The sequence below is a fragment of the Leptonychotes weddellii genome, chromosome 9 (assembly GCF_054177405.1).
Source record: "Leptonychotes weddellii isolate Sample4059 chromosome 9, ASM5417740v2, whole genome shotgun sequence".
Taxonomy (NCBI): domain Eukaryota; kingdom Metazoa; phylum Chordata; class Mammalia; order Carnivora; family Phocidae; genus Leptonychotes; species Leptonychotes weddellii.
Window position 1 is genome coordinate 62,289,125 of NC_138377.1, and position 16,508 is coordinate 62,305,632.

The following is a 16,508-nucleotide window of genomic DNA, read 5'->3' on the forward strand; positions in this document are numbered from 1 at the left end:
ATTTCAAACATTACTACAAAGCTACAGTAATCAGAACATTGTGATGCTTACATAGGGATAGACATAAAGACCAATGGAATGTAATTGACAGTCCAGAAATAAACCTATATACATGAAGGTATTTGTAAATCAAATATAAAGGTTTCTAGGATATATAAAGAACTAAAACTCTACAACAAAAAGACAAAAACCAAAGGGAGAAGAGGGGATGAATAGACATATCTCCACAGAGAATATACGAATTGTCAATAAACAATGAAAACATACTCAACATTATTAATCATTAGGGGAATGCAAATCAATTATACAAGTGATGGCTAGTTACTAAAAATAAAGGAAGAATAGGTGTTAGTGAGGAGATGGAGAAATCAGAGTCCTTATACATTGATGGTGGGAATGTAAAATGGTGCAGCACTTGTGGATAGTTAAGCTCTTTCTCAAAAATCTACATATAGAATTACCATATTGCCCAGCAATTCCACTCCTAGATATATACCCGAAAGAACTGAAGACATAGACCCAAGCAGATACCTGTACCTTAATGTTAATTGCAGCATTATTCACAGTGGTCAAAAGATGGAAACAGCCCAAGTGTCCATCAACAGATGAACGGATGAACAATGTGATATATAGACACATGGGAAAATTATTTAGCCCTAGAAAGGAATGAAGTTTTGATATATGCTACAACATAACTGAAAAAAAAAATATGTGAAGTGAAAAAAGGAAGATAGGAAAGGGCAAATACTGTATGATTCTACTTATATGAAATATTTAGAATAGGCAAATTCATAAAAACAAAGTAGATTAGAGGTTACTAAGGAATGTGGGGAGGAAGAGATGGGGATTTATTTCTTAATGGTTACACACTTTCTGTTTGAAATGATAAAAAAATTTGGAAATACATGGAGATATTTGTACAACCTTGTGAATATAATTAATGCCACTGAATTGCATAATTAAAAGTGGTTTCAATGGCAAATTTTATGTTATATGTAATTTACCACAATTGTAAAATATTTTGCTGTTTTGTATCATCTCAACACAAGTTAAAACTGTGCTCAAAATTAATACCTTTTTAAGAAAATAATCCTCTTTAATGAAGATTCCATATACTCCTGAAATCTTTATCATTTTCCCAAACTTTACAAATTTACCTTCCCATATTCCTCCCCCCAGCAAGTTAATGGGTCACAATTCTTTCTCCTTCCTCTACAATCATTTGATATAGTGCATGTGAGCAACAGTGTGACATTTGTTATCTTTCACTAACTTGAATAATTTGCTACCTCTTAAAACCTATGCAAATGTGGGCCTTGTCTTTGTATTTGATTTATAAGCTCCTGATAAAGATGGGAGTCTTTTTCAAAATAACTCTATTTTTAAAGAAAATATGGAATAAAGTCTCTGCTTATACTTTGGTAATGCATTAATCTATATTGGACCTCAAAGTGATAATTTATATGTTAGGAACAGGACTGTCAACAGAGATGTTCATCTTGTTGCTCTCAGCTTACGTCAGCAGCACTTCTCAGATTTTTTAGGATGCTGCATATCCAGTGGTATGTTTCTTTCCTTACCTTCAGATGACTTTGATTAGCTATGCATGCTCCCACTGGTTACACTTCTGAGTTTCTACGCTTAGTTTGTATCACATGTTTGTTGCAAGCTGTTTTTCCAGCTTCCAAATATGGTCTGCAGACTTCTGCAAGTGAATTCCTGTTAGTACGTAAGGAATAACTAGAAAAATTCTAAGTGCAATATGTCTGACAGCAAAAATTTAAGAATACAGAATCAATGTCAAAAATGGTAACAGTAATTGGTAGTGGAAGGAAAGTCAGGAAGTCTATTTTACATATACATATAAAAACATAATTAAACTTTTAATAAAACTTAGTCATGGCAGTTTTATATTCCTATAATCTGTGATGGAAGTTAAAAGGTAATAATACTGACCAAACTAGGATTGTGGGATGAATGAACAACTAGTCATCATTATAACTGTTGGTAGGACCTTTTGCATGGCCTCAGAATTTAAAAACTGCAAATGAATTACAATATATATGAGAACAATTGCAATTGTTACTTAGAATTTTCAGATGTCTGCTTTCAAACCTTGGGGTTCTTCAAAAGTTAGTATCTCCTATGCTCCTGATGCTACTTTATGGGAATGGCTATTTAAAAGTAAATGACCATGCCATTTGCATGGATGGGACAGAGAATGAGTAAATAAGAAGCTGGACATGTACTCTAATTCCCATTCATTCTCTCATCTTAAATTCTTTGAAGAATGAGTATTTTCAGATTTTTCTTAAAAGTATACTTTCATTATTTGGCTTGACTGAGTATATATCAGTGTTAAAGCGTGCTCTGTAAACAGAATCAAAGCTTTGCTACCTTGTGACTAAAGCTTGTTATAATGGCCCTTTTCAAATTTTTACAGCTTAGAAGTAGAGACATGATTGTGTGGAGAGTTAATTACCTGGAGAAGAAAAGCAATTATTACTTTGTAGCATAAGATATCAACTCCTATGATTTCCTTTTTAAAAAAAGCCTCTTCTTGAAATGGTATATTTTTTCCTTAGAAATTGTAAGGTAGGAGGAAGTACTATCAAATGTGCATAACTGTACAGTGGTAATAAAAGCTGCAATTACAAATTGAACTTACTTTTTATAGAAATTTCCCTAAGTGCTTTTGTTGATTTGAAAACTTGTTTTAAAAAATTTGCTAACAGTCCACACAATTGTTAACCATCTCCTGTGGTTGTCTGTTCTCTGTAAGAAAGGTCAATCCTTTCTTTCATTTTATGCCAGATTTGGAATAAATCTGTGAAGTGATACTAACTCAGTGTATATAAAAAATTATCAGACTTGGGTGAAAATTATTTTTCCATCATCAAGCTGAAACATGTGACTTTCTTAAACGGATGTAATTTGGTAGCTGGCTAACATTACATTTTCAGAAGGTATATGTTGTAATGGAAAGAATATAGTATTTGACAAAACCTGCGTCTCTCTGCATTTGTTAGTTATGTGTCCTTGGCCCAACTGCTTCAAGATAATATTTGCCCTGGTTATTGTGAGTATTAAATGAGATAGTATATAACACATAATGTACAATTATATTAATAATAAATTAAATGCATGTATTATGACATACATATTTTATATAAATCATAAGATGGTTTGTTAATTTAACTAAGTATAATCAACATTTAAAGCACTCAGCTTACAATGATATTCTGAGATACGTATTGTAAAATTGCTTAAAATTTTAAGTTAGCTCTTCCCAATGAGTATAGGGACATGGAAAAGAAAGCAAGCCAAAGGAAAAGATGTATGGTTGTGAACTTCAGAGGAGACCTTTGAATGGCTTCATTTCTTGAAATGACTAAAGTATATATTTTCCCCTGAAAGAATGTAATACCATATTTCTACACCTACCAGGCCTTAAATATCCTTAAATGGGGCTTTTGCTGGTGTAATTACCTTAAATACCCTTAAATGGGACTTTTCCTGATATAATTACAGCAATAAATATGGAATGTGTGTAAATCAACTATTTATAAAGGCATTAATAGGAATAGATGTTTCTTATAAATGGATCATTGTAGAGGATACATATTAAAGTCATGGTAACATTATCTGTTGAAAGGTAGCATATTAAAGGCATGTATTTTCAAGTATTAAAATCTTTCAACAGTTTTAATCTGTTAAATTTATCATTACTATTACTGTTATTTTCATCTTTTAAAATAATTTACATTTTGTTCTGTCTAACCTGAAATTTGTATAGCATGTTATTACAAATGATGGGTAATCTGTAGTATATTTTTAATAGTTAAACTGAAGGAAAGCTAACGAGCTAATGCTTCTGCTTTTTTTAAACCACAAAAACATGTGAGTAATTAAATTACCATGATTATAGATTGAGAATAGTGAAATACTCCTTGAAAATGGCTTTATTCATTTATTTTTTCTTTTTTATTATTATGCTAATCACCATACATTACATCATTAGGTTTTTTTTATTATGTTATGTTAATCACCATACATTACATCATTAGTTTTTGATGTAGTGTTCCATGATTCATTGTTTGCGTATAACACCCGGTCCTCCACGCAGTACATGCCCTCTTTAATACCCATCACCAGGCTAACCCATCCCCCAACACACCTCCCCTCTAGAACCCTCAGTTTGTTTCTCAGAGTCCATAGTCTCTCGTGGCTTTATTCATTTAAAAAAATGATACTCTCTGTTTCAGTTTCATTATTGAAGTATAGATGACATAATATGTTATATTAGTTTCAGGTGTACAACATAGTGATTCAACAATTCTGTTCAATACCCAGTGCTCATCCCAGTAAGTGTAGTCACCCTCTGTCACATACAGTGTTATTATAATAGTATTGACCATGTTCCCTATGTTATACATTTCATCTCTATGATTTATTTATTTTATAACTGGAAGTTTGTAACTTTTAAGCCCCTTCACCTATTTCACCCATTCCCCACCCCATACCCCTCTGGCAACCATCAGTTTGTTTTCTATATTTATGAGTCTATTTTTGCCTTTTTAAAATATTTTTTGTTGTTCATTTAAGATAAATTGACTTACATAAATCTTGGGATTACCACTTTATTACTGCCCAGAACTATATAGTTGAGTCCAAGTTATTATGGAAATGTTAAATATATTTGAAAATATATAATAAATTGGGAGATACTTCTTAAAATGGTAGAAACTAATGTTATATTGAAAAAAATGAATCTTTATTCAGAATATATGCTGCCCAGAATAAGTAATTTCTCAGTGCTAATAAGAAGCTGTTATCTTACTGTAAAAATTATCAAAATATGTCATGTTTTGTTCTAAATCTCAGTTTTTGCCTATTGCAAAGTTAACTGGCACTTCCACTTTCTCAGTCCTTTTCAAGGCCAAAATCATTGTCAATAGGCTATCCTAGAATTACTAATATTCTACTTTATTTTATATTGATTTTTCATTTTGAGATGTTTCACTGTCATTCATCCAACCAGATCCCTTACTTTAGATTGATACTGTTATTTCCTAAAGAATTATGTATTTGCATTCTTATCATAAGATACTAGGTTATATTCTCCATAAGACTATAAACTAATAGATTTTCTTACACCCAAACAAAATGTTCACTAATTTTCATTATAGTTGACAATTGGAAATATGTGGATCAAATCACTAGTATATGCCCATTATTCTAGACTAGATTCATTCTAATGGATATGATAATTTATAACTTACTATATTTTTTGAAATTATTTCCCCAGATATATCTGTTTTATACACATTGACTGATCTTATAAACCCAAAGAAGGTAACTGGCTTGATAGACATTTTATGAATAAATAGTTCTTAAAATCAATCATATATGTTTTCAATCTACAGATAAGAACATTTAGAGTCACTTTTTCATTTATTCAAAAAATACTTCTTAAACATCTGCAGTATACCGAGCACTATTCTAGATACTTGAGGATACAGTAGTGAACATACACACAAGGTCCCTTTCATATTTTACTTCAATTTTTATCTTTGCTCATGCTGTTATTGTTCTCAAATTTTCTCCATAGCATGAATTCATTTTGTATTCTCTCTATATATTTTGTTTTATGTATAGTATCTACATGAACTAGAATATGAACTCCCATGAAAAAAGGAAGATTTGTGTGGTCACTCAGCTTCTAGTACAGTACCTAACCTTAAGTAGGGACTTAATAGGTTTTTGTCAAATGAATGAATGAATTGAATGAAATGAGGACCAGGAGTGTGTGATATCCTGAAAGCTAAGTGAAATGTTTTTAGAACCAAATGGTCAACTGTGTCAAATGCTGCTGATGGGTCAAACAACATAAAGACATGAAGATTGGATTTACCCAGATACAGCTGTTATGAATGGTTTGCATGGGGTGAGGAATGAAAGCCGTATTAGAGTAGATTCAAGAAAAAAGGAAGTGGTGAAGAAGTAGAAAGAGAATATATCTATAGATAGATATATAAAACTCATTCAAGGAATTTTGAGGGATAAGGAAATTGAGCTGTAACTGGAGAGAGGGGTATGAGGCCAAGGAAGCTTTTGAGATGTTTTTCTTATATTTTAAAAATTCCAAACATACAATAAAAGAATAGTACAGTGAACCCCCTTATGCCCTTCACATATATCAGCAATATCAAGATTTTTGTTGACTTATTTTATTTACTCATTTTTGTTGTTGCTGCAGAAATATTTTGAAGTGAATCCCAGTCATTTTAGCTGTATATATTTCAGTATGCAGCTAAAAAAAAGGAAAAAATAGTTTTTTATGCAACCTGATGCCATAATCACGAACCTGCTAAAATTAACAGTAATTCCTTGATACTAATACCTAGTTCTTATCATACTGCTATAATTATTTAAAGTAAAAGTTTTTTGATTCTAGATCCAGTCAAATTCTAATTTACATTTGATAGAGAATGGTCCTTCTTTTATTGATGAAGCTAGATCAATTGACCTGTAGACTGTCTTACATTCTTGATTTGTATCTTGGCTTCCTCATGGTGTCATTTCATTTATTTTTCTGTTTTCAATATTATTTCAAACTATAATGTAGTGTAAGTGTTTGATTAGATTTAGCTTCATCTGCTTTGGGAAACATACTTCATAATCAGTGCCCTGTGTGTCATATTTCATCACATCAAGAGGCACATGGTTCACTTTCGTATTCTTACTTATGCTAATGGTGATCCGGGAAGTCAATTGGTGACTGCCTCATGTTTCCATTGAAAATTATTCATTAACTTTTCATCTTATGATTTGATGATCTTTGCCTAAATCAGTTATTTCATTTACTTTGCCAAAGGGTAATTTTTTAGTTCTGCCATAAAGGGGAGGGTCTTTAAAAATTGAATAAATTATAACATATTTCTGCTGATGGAGATGATCTAATAGAAAAGGAAAAATTATGATGTAAGAAAGAACTCCAATACATGGAGAAATGGCAAACTTGGTAGATAAGAAGGAATAGAGTCCACTGCATAAGTGATTAGAATACCTCAGGTGGGAGCAGGAACAGTCTAAGTGACTTACTTATTCAAGGTTAGAGTAGCACAGAGTGAATATATTTTATTAAATTTCTATCAGAATTTTGCTATAGAATCTGTTTGATAATTGTACCTAATTTTAGAAGCATGCATTTTCAATATTTGATATTGTATGTGAAATCAAAACTGAAGCCATTGTTTCACTTTCTATATTTGACATTAACCCTACTTGTTAGAGTTTTTCTAATTTCTTCCTCAAAAGTGCATTTTTAAATTAATGTGTCTTATACATCTGTATCTTTACATTATAAAAAATGTGGGCATATACTTTTATGTAATTATTTTACAGCTTTTGTTGCTAGTCTGTTTCAAAGAGAAGTAAATGCTACTGCTAAACAAATAAAATGATAAATAACTGGCAGTTTAGTTTAGACACTAATGGAGACTAAAAGGCTTTAAAATGACAAAAACAGCAACTTTTATGATTTATAGGTGCATTTTTGTTACACAGTTTGGTCATATACCTGACAGTTTTCTCTCTTTGTGACTTTCTCCTAAAAATTATAGTTTTGTGTTATCTGAGGGAAAAGGCCATTAGAGTTCAGTAGAAGAATTTGACAGCATCTCTTCTGAGGATTGCAGCAATTCCCATTGGTGGATGTACAATCTCCTTTTTTCCCTTTTTTTTTTTTTTTGTGGGAGTAGTTCTAATGATAGTGATATAATTTAATTCTCAGACAATACATACTGCAAGTTTGAACCTATAAACTATCTCCAAATTATCTCCTATATGCTCTATGAAATTCAGTTTTAGACAATTGTATTTCTTTATGGCTCAGTGATTTCCAGTTACTACCTATTGGTCTATATACTCTAAAGAGTGTTGTCACTCTGTTGGGGTTACTTTGTCTGACATGATATGTACTGAATTAAATTAGAATTTTAAAAGCAACATGGATTATATAATCTCTTCAGTTACTTAGTGCCATGTTGTTGTTGTTGTTTCACAATCCCTATTGAGGTTGAGCTGATTTCCTGTTTTGGCATCCCCAAAAGAGCACTCTGTGTTTGTCTCCAAAAGCAGGAATGTAATCTGATCTGTTTTACTTTGTTTCCTGACTTAGATGAGAACATATTGCATGAGCTACATCGATCAATTATTATTATACTTTCTTGTCATTTATTGGACAATTAATACAACCTTGTAAAGACTTCCCCAGAATATCCCTATAAACTAGATCGTTTTACCCAAGAACCACAGAGATACATCAAGGTAGACAAGGATGAAGAAAAGCTGATTAGGATAAACAGGAAATATTAAACCTTCAAACTCGCATTATATTTTTCAGATTCTCTTCATCTTTACAGATGAAAGACATACTTGCTCTCTACTGAAATATTTTGTACAACTTAAGAAACTTAGTTTTTCATTGACTTGAATCTTCATTGTTTAAAATATGAAGATTGAATTTAGGTGTATCCATATAATATTACTCTTTAAATTCTTGTGATCTAAGTCTTTTTTGTAGAAGTAAGAATGATAATCTTTTACTGTTCTTTTAAAAATTCTAAACTACTAGAAAAATAGTTTATTGAGGCAGTTAATCCTTAAAGCAATATAAACTCCTTATGATCTTTTTAATGTTTGTAGCTTCGCAAATTTTTTTTCCTTCCAAATGTACTTTAAAAATGTTTTATAGAGTAGCTTAGAATTTTTAAACTGTAATACCAAAAAGAAATGTGTTAAATATTTGGGAGTTTTCATATTAATTAAAAAACAAATATTTTATAAATTTAAAAATAATCATTTTGGGTTTTTTTGATAACTGTTTAGTAAAGAAATACTTCTGAGAAGTAAGATTATGTGTTATGTTGGGATGTTGAATTTAATATCAAGCTGCTGTAATGAGGCTCAGAATAGTCTGAAAACTAATCTTTTTTTTTTTTTGCCTTAAAGTTTATCTAGAGTGTATAAAATGAGTTATAGGACCTGTGTATTAGACCCAACCAATTTCGTTTTAGTCATGTCTCACATATATCTACATTTTATTTACTAGATGTGAAATGAACACTATTAATTAATCTTTATCAATTATCCATAAATTTCAAATTTCATAAACTATTTTTTAAGATTTTATTTATTTATTTATTTATTTATTTGAGAGAGAGGGAGAGGGACACGCAGACTCCACGCTGAGCATGGAGCCTGACACGGGACTTGATTTAACGACCCTGAGGTCATGACCTGAGCCAAAATCGAGTCAGATGCTTAACTGAATCATCCAGGCACCCCATAAGCTTTTTAAAATTTTGTTCTTAACTCTGATATTCTGTCTTATTATTAAAATTACATAATAAAGACAGTGTTGACTCATTTATCTAATAAATATTTATTGTGCACCTGTTATGTACCAGGGACTGTTAAAGCCTTTGGGGAAACTACAGCACAAAACAAAACAAGCTAATTTACTATCCTTTGAGAGCTTGCATTCTAGTGACAAAGTTAAAAATTAACAAATATAAAATACCGGGTAGTGTTGTTGCTATGATTAAAAGAAGAACTGGGAAAGTGAATAGAGGGTGGTAGAAATGAAGAAATTTACCTACTATGTAAACTTTCCAAGACCTCCTCTACCCACCAATTTAAATGCTCTCTTCACTCTAGATCATCCATTTGTGCCATCCATATAGGTACGTCCATTATTTTTCATTTCATACAATTGTATAATTGTCTGGCCTGATGTTAGTTTAGTTTTTCACCCATAAGATATCCTCTCCGAAAGCTGGATCCATCGATCTTCATCTATGTATTACCAGTTTTTAACCCTAAGCCCTTTTATAAGTGCTCAGCAAGTATTTTTTATATCAAATGAATGAATGATATGCTCAGAACTTCTTAAGATCTCTGGCTCTACTGGAAAACCCAAGGCCCTTTTTGAGACAATTAGAAAAGAATGGGTTAAAAAATGGTAGAAAGGAACATTTATGTATGCATTCACTCTGTTTGGTTCAAATGAACATTTCTAATTAATTAAGAGTTCTACATCTTACATTATTTTATTGGCCTTACTGTATCATCCTATTTCATAGCTTTTTTGAAAAAAATAATAAAATAAGAAGGAAAGTTTTCTGAAAATTAATCTTTTATCCACAGGTACTACTGAACGAGTATGCTTGATCCAGGGAACAGTTGAAGCACTGAATGCAGTTCATGGATTCATTGCAGAAAAAATTCGAGAAATGCCCCAAAATGTGGCCAAGACAGAACCAGTCAGCATTCTACAACCCCAGACCACCGTTAATCCAGATCGCATCAAACAAGTGAGTGTTTAGTTGGGAAATCAAAGAGAAATATCCACAGCATAGTATGAATTCCTTATAAAAGAAGCTTTAACATCTTAGCATATAAAGTTTTTCTTTTCCTAAGCATGCTTAATACATAACAAAGTTGTCATTTTATTTACTTAAAGACTATCAGAGTCTCTTCCTTAGATTGATCAGTTGATTTATTGATTAATTGAATATCTCATTAAAAAATGACTAACACTAAAACATGTTACACTGAGGAGCAATTATGTGGCTCATTTCTTTTGTGATTGCCTTTTAAAAAATTTATAGGCACAAATATGATTGATTTATAGGAATTTAATCTATTTAAAATTACATTCAATTTTTAAATAAAGTATACAAATTGAAATGAAACTATATCCTCAAATTTACAAATACCATATTTTAATGATATTTGTAGTCTTTAGTATAGTTATTATACATATAAACTCCTGTTTTGTTAATCTGTTATACTCAACATTTTTTTATAAACAAATATGTATAAGTAGATTTTTGTACCTAGCAAATAGTCCTTTGTTACAAAACAGCTCTTATGTTCTGTATAACATGTAGTATTTATATATATGTCATGAAGGGCCAATGTTCATTTTTAATGTGTGAGATTTTTCTGTAACAAAAATTTTACTTGATAAAAGTGTGAGTTTTAAGGTTGAATAATGGCTGACATGATGTAGGAGAAAAATGACATTCTTTAATGTTAAATTAGGTGAATTCTTCCCCATAAACTCTTAAATTCTCAAAATTTTTTAATACCTTATGATTATGATTATTGTTTCTGCATTTGCCCTTTTATAATTAAGTACTTCATTTGTGATCATATTATCAGTAGACTATGCTTCAAAAGAAATGTATTATTCTTCATTAATTCACAGAATATTTAATTTATAGAATTTTATATTCATTGTAATAAATTTGAAATGTAGCTCAAAATCTTATTAATTTCATGTTTCTGAATTGAGAAAAAATTTTATACTAAACAGTGTTATGAATATATTATAATTTTACCAATATATAGATAAAAATAAGCCTGCTAATCATATGCAAACATAGGAATTAATAATTAGGTAATATATTTTCAAATTACAGGCTAACATTCAATTTTCTATTAATTACCATTAAAAATTTTTTTCCATGTTTACATCAGGTAGCTGTTATTCCATATAAAATCATTCCATTTTATACTCTTTGTCACTGTCAAATGGTTCAATTTGTATACCCTTCACAACTTTTCAAGGAAGTATATTTTAATTTATGCATGGCAGAATGTAAATAATTTACAGCTCTAAACATCAATAGGTTTTTCTATTCTTCACAGCCATTTATAGTTTTGAAATGTTTAGTTTATCTATGCTAAGTGAATACAAGAAATATTTTTAAAACTGACCCCAGGACTCTAGAGGTGGTCAGATTCTAAAACTATGAGTTTAGTTAAAAACTTCTGGGTTAAAATCACCCAGGCCTAAGAACTTACAGAATTGGCCCTAAAGTGTAGGATTTATTGACTTTCTGCCTTCCTCCAGCCTATTACTTCTCTCTTTTCTTTTATAACTTCTGTGAGAAACCTTCAAAAATTTAGAGATGAGTGAACATCTTGATTTTTTAAAAAGTAAAATATACAATGTAGTTTGAGTAGTATGATATCATTGGTGGTATATTTAGGACAATGATATGAATTATTTATTATTTTTATAATAATACGTAGTACCATCAAATAATGGAATACGAATCATTGTTAAAATTTTGAGTTTCTCTATGCAATATGCAATTTGAAGGCTACCACATATCTAGTACCATTATAGATTGATGAAAACCAGAATTTGAAAATGTTTGGTTTATTTTTACTTGCCTTGTTCAGATAATGTTATTTAAATTCAAGATAAGTGTTAAAAAAAATAGTGATTGATTGACTTTTGTGTATTTGCATTCATTTGTAAGCCTTGTAGATATTGATGGAATTAAAATTATTGTTGATTTTAATATTTTCATGTAATCAATAATGTATGCAATTAGAGTATCATTTTAAAAAATTATCAGACAGGTACACTAAATCCAGTAGGACAATATATTTAACCCTTAAGCCCTTTCATTTTAAATGTAAAAATTGAAAATTTTACTTGAAAAATCTGGGAAAAAGATCAAAAATATTTCCAACATATTATTGATCAACAGAGTTTTTTATGTTCTAAGTTTTCTATTTTAACAATGTAAGATATTTTGTTGGGTTATTCTCCAAATAATAAGTAAAGCATATAAATTTAAATGACCACAATTTTATTTCTGAAAATGCTGGTTATCCATTATCAAATAATATGTCCAAAATAAACTGCTCTAGAATATATAAAAACATTTCATATGATATTTATATATGTTGTAGATTATAATACATAGAATCACAGTAAGATTTCTTTTAAATGGTGGTCTTTCCTTTAACTGATAATATTAATCTCTGCTTTGGGCTTTATTTAGTCCTGAAGTTAATTTTAAAAACAATTTCTTTAAAACATCTTTTTAGAATTTCCTTTAGTTAAATTGTACAAAGAATAAAATTAGGATTTTAAAAAATGAGAGAGCTAGAAAATATAACTTCTGCATAGAAATGAATTCATGTTGAATATGAAATTATAGATTTTCTTAATGTTTATTACTGCATGTCTATTGTTATGATTGATAATTTTAAGGTCTTGCCTCCTAAAAATGTATAATTTGTATGTAACTTGGACTTAAAATAGGAAATCAAAGTTAGTTCTAAACAAATAAAAGTTGCTTTAAAAGTTCTAATTTCAAACCATATGTTATGGACCTCTAACAGAATATTATATTCTGAATTATGTAATCTAGGTACCGTTGGTAACTGAATAAATTGCATGAACCAGAATATTCTGCCCAAATGAAACCTATCCTTATTGAGTGAATGAGTGCTCAAACAAATATAGTTTCTTAGGAAAATAGTGCAAACTGATCTTGCAGGTCTTTCATATAGTGGAATGATGAAATCTAGCATGACAGCCTTACATCCAACTTCAGATATTAGATGTTGTTCCCTCTCAAATGTTTTTTGTTGTTATTGTTTTATTTTAAAAATATTTATTTGCTAATAGAGGGATTCCAATACTTTATATATTCAAATGATAATAGTAATAATAATTAACAGGTATTGAATAATCAAAATATTGTAGTCTCTGTTCTATAACCTTATTAGGATTATTAAGGTTATTATAATTATTATTATTATTATTATTATTAAGTACCTAATATCACTGTGCTTATTTTACAAGTCAGTATACTAGGAAACTGATATACAGCAAGAGCCAATAAACCAAAGTTAAACATTAATTATAGCATGGAACATACTATTTTTTATCTTTAGGACACACAAATAACAGAGACATTCAGTGATCTTCAAATAATTTAAACCCTGTTTGTAGAAGTTCTGAACTCATTTCTGGAGCACGTCTTTAGCCCAGATTATTTAATACACATTTACCCATTTCCACCTTTTTGTATTTTGAGCATGATACTTTTTTCCCCTCCTAGGATTATTGAAACTTTTCTTCTTTTAAGTCCCTCAAATCCTTCTCTAAATATAGTTGTCTGTACATAATGAGTCAATACAATAAACCCTAAAACAAGGTAGGAACCGCAAATCAGTAATATAGTTAGCATTTGTTAACTTCTTTTGTCTGTTACAGATTTTCAGCAGTTTTTTTTCCCTTTTGGCTCAAATGTATTTTTAAGAAAAGCCACATTAAGAGCAAAGCAACTATAGGCATTTAGAGCATTCTCTTATATTTAAAAAAATCAAATGAAGATATAAGAAATCTTAACTCCGTCAAAGAATTTTACTTCTGTCATGAAAAATTGGCAAAAATAGCACATAATGTGTTCACTATTCATCCATTCTGTCATGAATTTATTAAATTCCTTCTTCCTGAATTGCGGGATATATTAAATTATAGCCCTTGCTCTCTAAAACTAGTTTGGGAGAGATCATAAATGATTAAAATAACTTATAAAAATGTCAAACCGTATTATATACCTAAAGTACAATATAAACAATGTACTATAAAAGTTCAGAGACGTGTGAAACAAATGTAGGCAGGAGTGACATTTGGTCTTATAAAATGGGTGAAGATTTGAACCGGGCCTTGAAGATTATATAGGAATTTCCTAATTAAAGGAGAAGAAAGAAAAAGTTATTTTAGGCATGTGAAACAATATGGATTTGAGGAGAAAGATATAATGGTTGAATAGTAAGGAGACTTTTGTGATGGAAATGAAACATTTGGGTTGGAGTTTAGAGGAAATTAATGTTAGATAGATAGGGTGGGACCAGATAATAAAGAGCCTTGGGTGTCTGGTCGAGGGGCATTCTGTAGACTATGGATACTTCCTAATATTTCCCAAAAGAGCTCTTTTAATTTCTCTGGAAAGTTAGAACAAAAGGAGGCACCTCTGCATTTTGTTACCTTCTGTGATAAAAATCCAGACCGACTCTTAGGCTGCCTGTAGGTTCAACTATTGGTTGGAGAAGAGAACTATGACAATTAGCTGAGTGATCGCCTATGCAGATCTTTAGGTTTGAAGGTTTGTAAGATAATATTTTCTAAACTTCTTTCATGTAACACTCACAAATCTAAGGAATATTAAGCTTTGTCAGGCTAAATAAATAAAGGTTTGGTGGTCAAGAATGAAGGATGAGTAATATTATGATAATGCGATCTACGGTGTTTATTGTTTCTGTGCAGCCGTTGTGCTATGCACGTTACATGTAGTCTCACGTTTTATCCATCTTCACGAAAACCTATGAAGCAGGGAAAGAGTACAGAATCCATGTTATACTTATGGAAGCTGATGTTTAAAGGAATTGAGTAACTTACCCAAGGAAATGTAACTGGTAATTGATCTTAACGCTGGGCTATATGGCCTCCAATTTTGAGCAATGCTGATAAAACGAAATCCAATAGATGTCTCTCTTTGGGGACTTTTCAGTGTCTGGAATAAGTTTATCCAAGAAGAGAACCTCATTTAAAATAGAATGTCTTGGGTCAGGGTAAAGTTAAGAGACTATGCAATATTTTAAGAAGATGACAAACACCTAATCTCTTTTGGTAGTGAAGTTGAGACAAATACCTGAAATTGAAAGATATTTCGAAGTAAAATCTCTAAGGCTTTGAGACTGATTTATTGTAGTTCCAAAATGGTGAGAAAAGAATGAAAAATTATTATATATGGCTTTGAGCCAAGCAGAATGGTGAAGCCTAGAAAGCAGTAAGTGAATTTTAGTTAGGTGCCTGTTTGAGATAATATTTTCATGTGTTGCAGACAGATTGAATAAGTTGTAAGTAGTATGCTTTTCTCTTGAAGTAGTCTTTTATAGAAGTACAGGTGAGAATGTAAAACTGAAAATACAGATCCTTAATTACATTCAAGGCGATAATTTCACTTACCATCTTCATAGTAGGAGAAGAGAAAAAAAGCAAAAAATGAAATAAAGAAGCAGTTACCAGAAAAAGTATGTCATAGGCATTATAGTATAGTATAGTTAAGTGCATAGGATCTGGAGCAGGACTGCCCAGGTTCAATTCCTGGCTCTTTATTTGACCAGCTATGTACCTTTGAGTGAGTTGTTTTGCTTCTCTGTACCTCAACTTCTTTACCTATAACATGGGACTAGTAATAATAATCTATTTCATAGGGATATTGTATTAACTGAGTAGAACTATACCTGGTTCTTAGCAAGTGCTCTTTATTAATCATAAAGATAAAAAGGAAATCAGTAATACTCCCTGTGATAAAATAAGGAAGGAAAGTTTAAGTTGCTAAAAAGGATCAAATACCCAGAGAAAAATACAAGAAAAAATTTTTTTAATAGGAAATTATTGGTGATTTAAAAGCTAGTGTTAATCACATGGTGAAAGCAAAGTCATTATTTCCTACTAATATTATTTCCTAAAAGTTAACAGTCCAGTTAGGTAAGGAGAAAAAATGGTATGAAGGGTAGAAATGCTGATTTGGAATTTTGGATATACAAAGGAGTAAAATACAAGTTAGATAAGGGAGGCTCACATAACCCCTGCCACTCAAGAGGGAATGGCTTGTGTT

General features: G+C 30.6%; 1 protein-coding gene across 3 annotated transcripts in view; it reads left to right on the plus strand.

Moving 5' to 3' along the window:
* NOVA1 (NOVA alternative splicing regulator 1) overlaps positions 1 to 16,508 on the plus strand; it is a 149,578-nt gene that overhangs the window by 101,532 nt on the left and 31,538 nt on the right. For all 3 annotated transcript variants that reach the window (XM_006740616.3, XM_081830662.1, XM_081830663.1), the window contains one exon: positions 10,213 to 10,379. In XM_006740616.3, the coding sequence (XP_006740679.1) occupies positions 10,213 to 10,379 (167 nt within the window). The remainder of the gene's footprint in view (positions 1 to 10,212; positions 10,380 to 16,508) is intronic.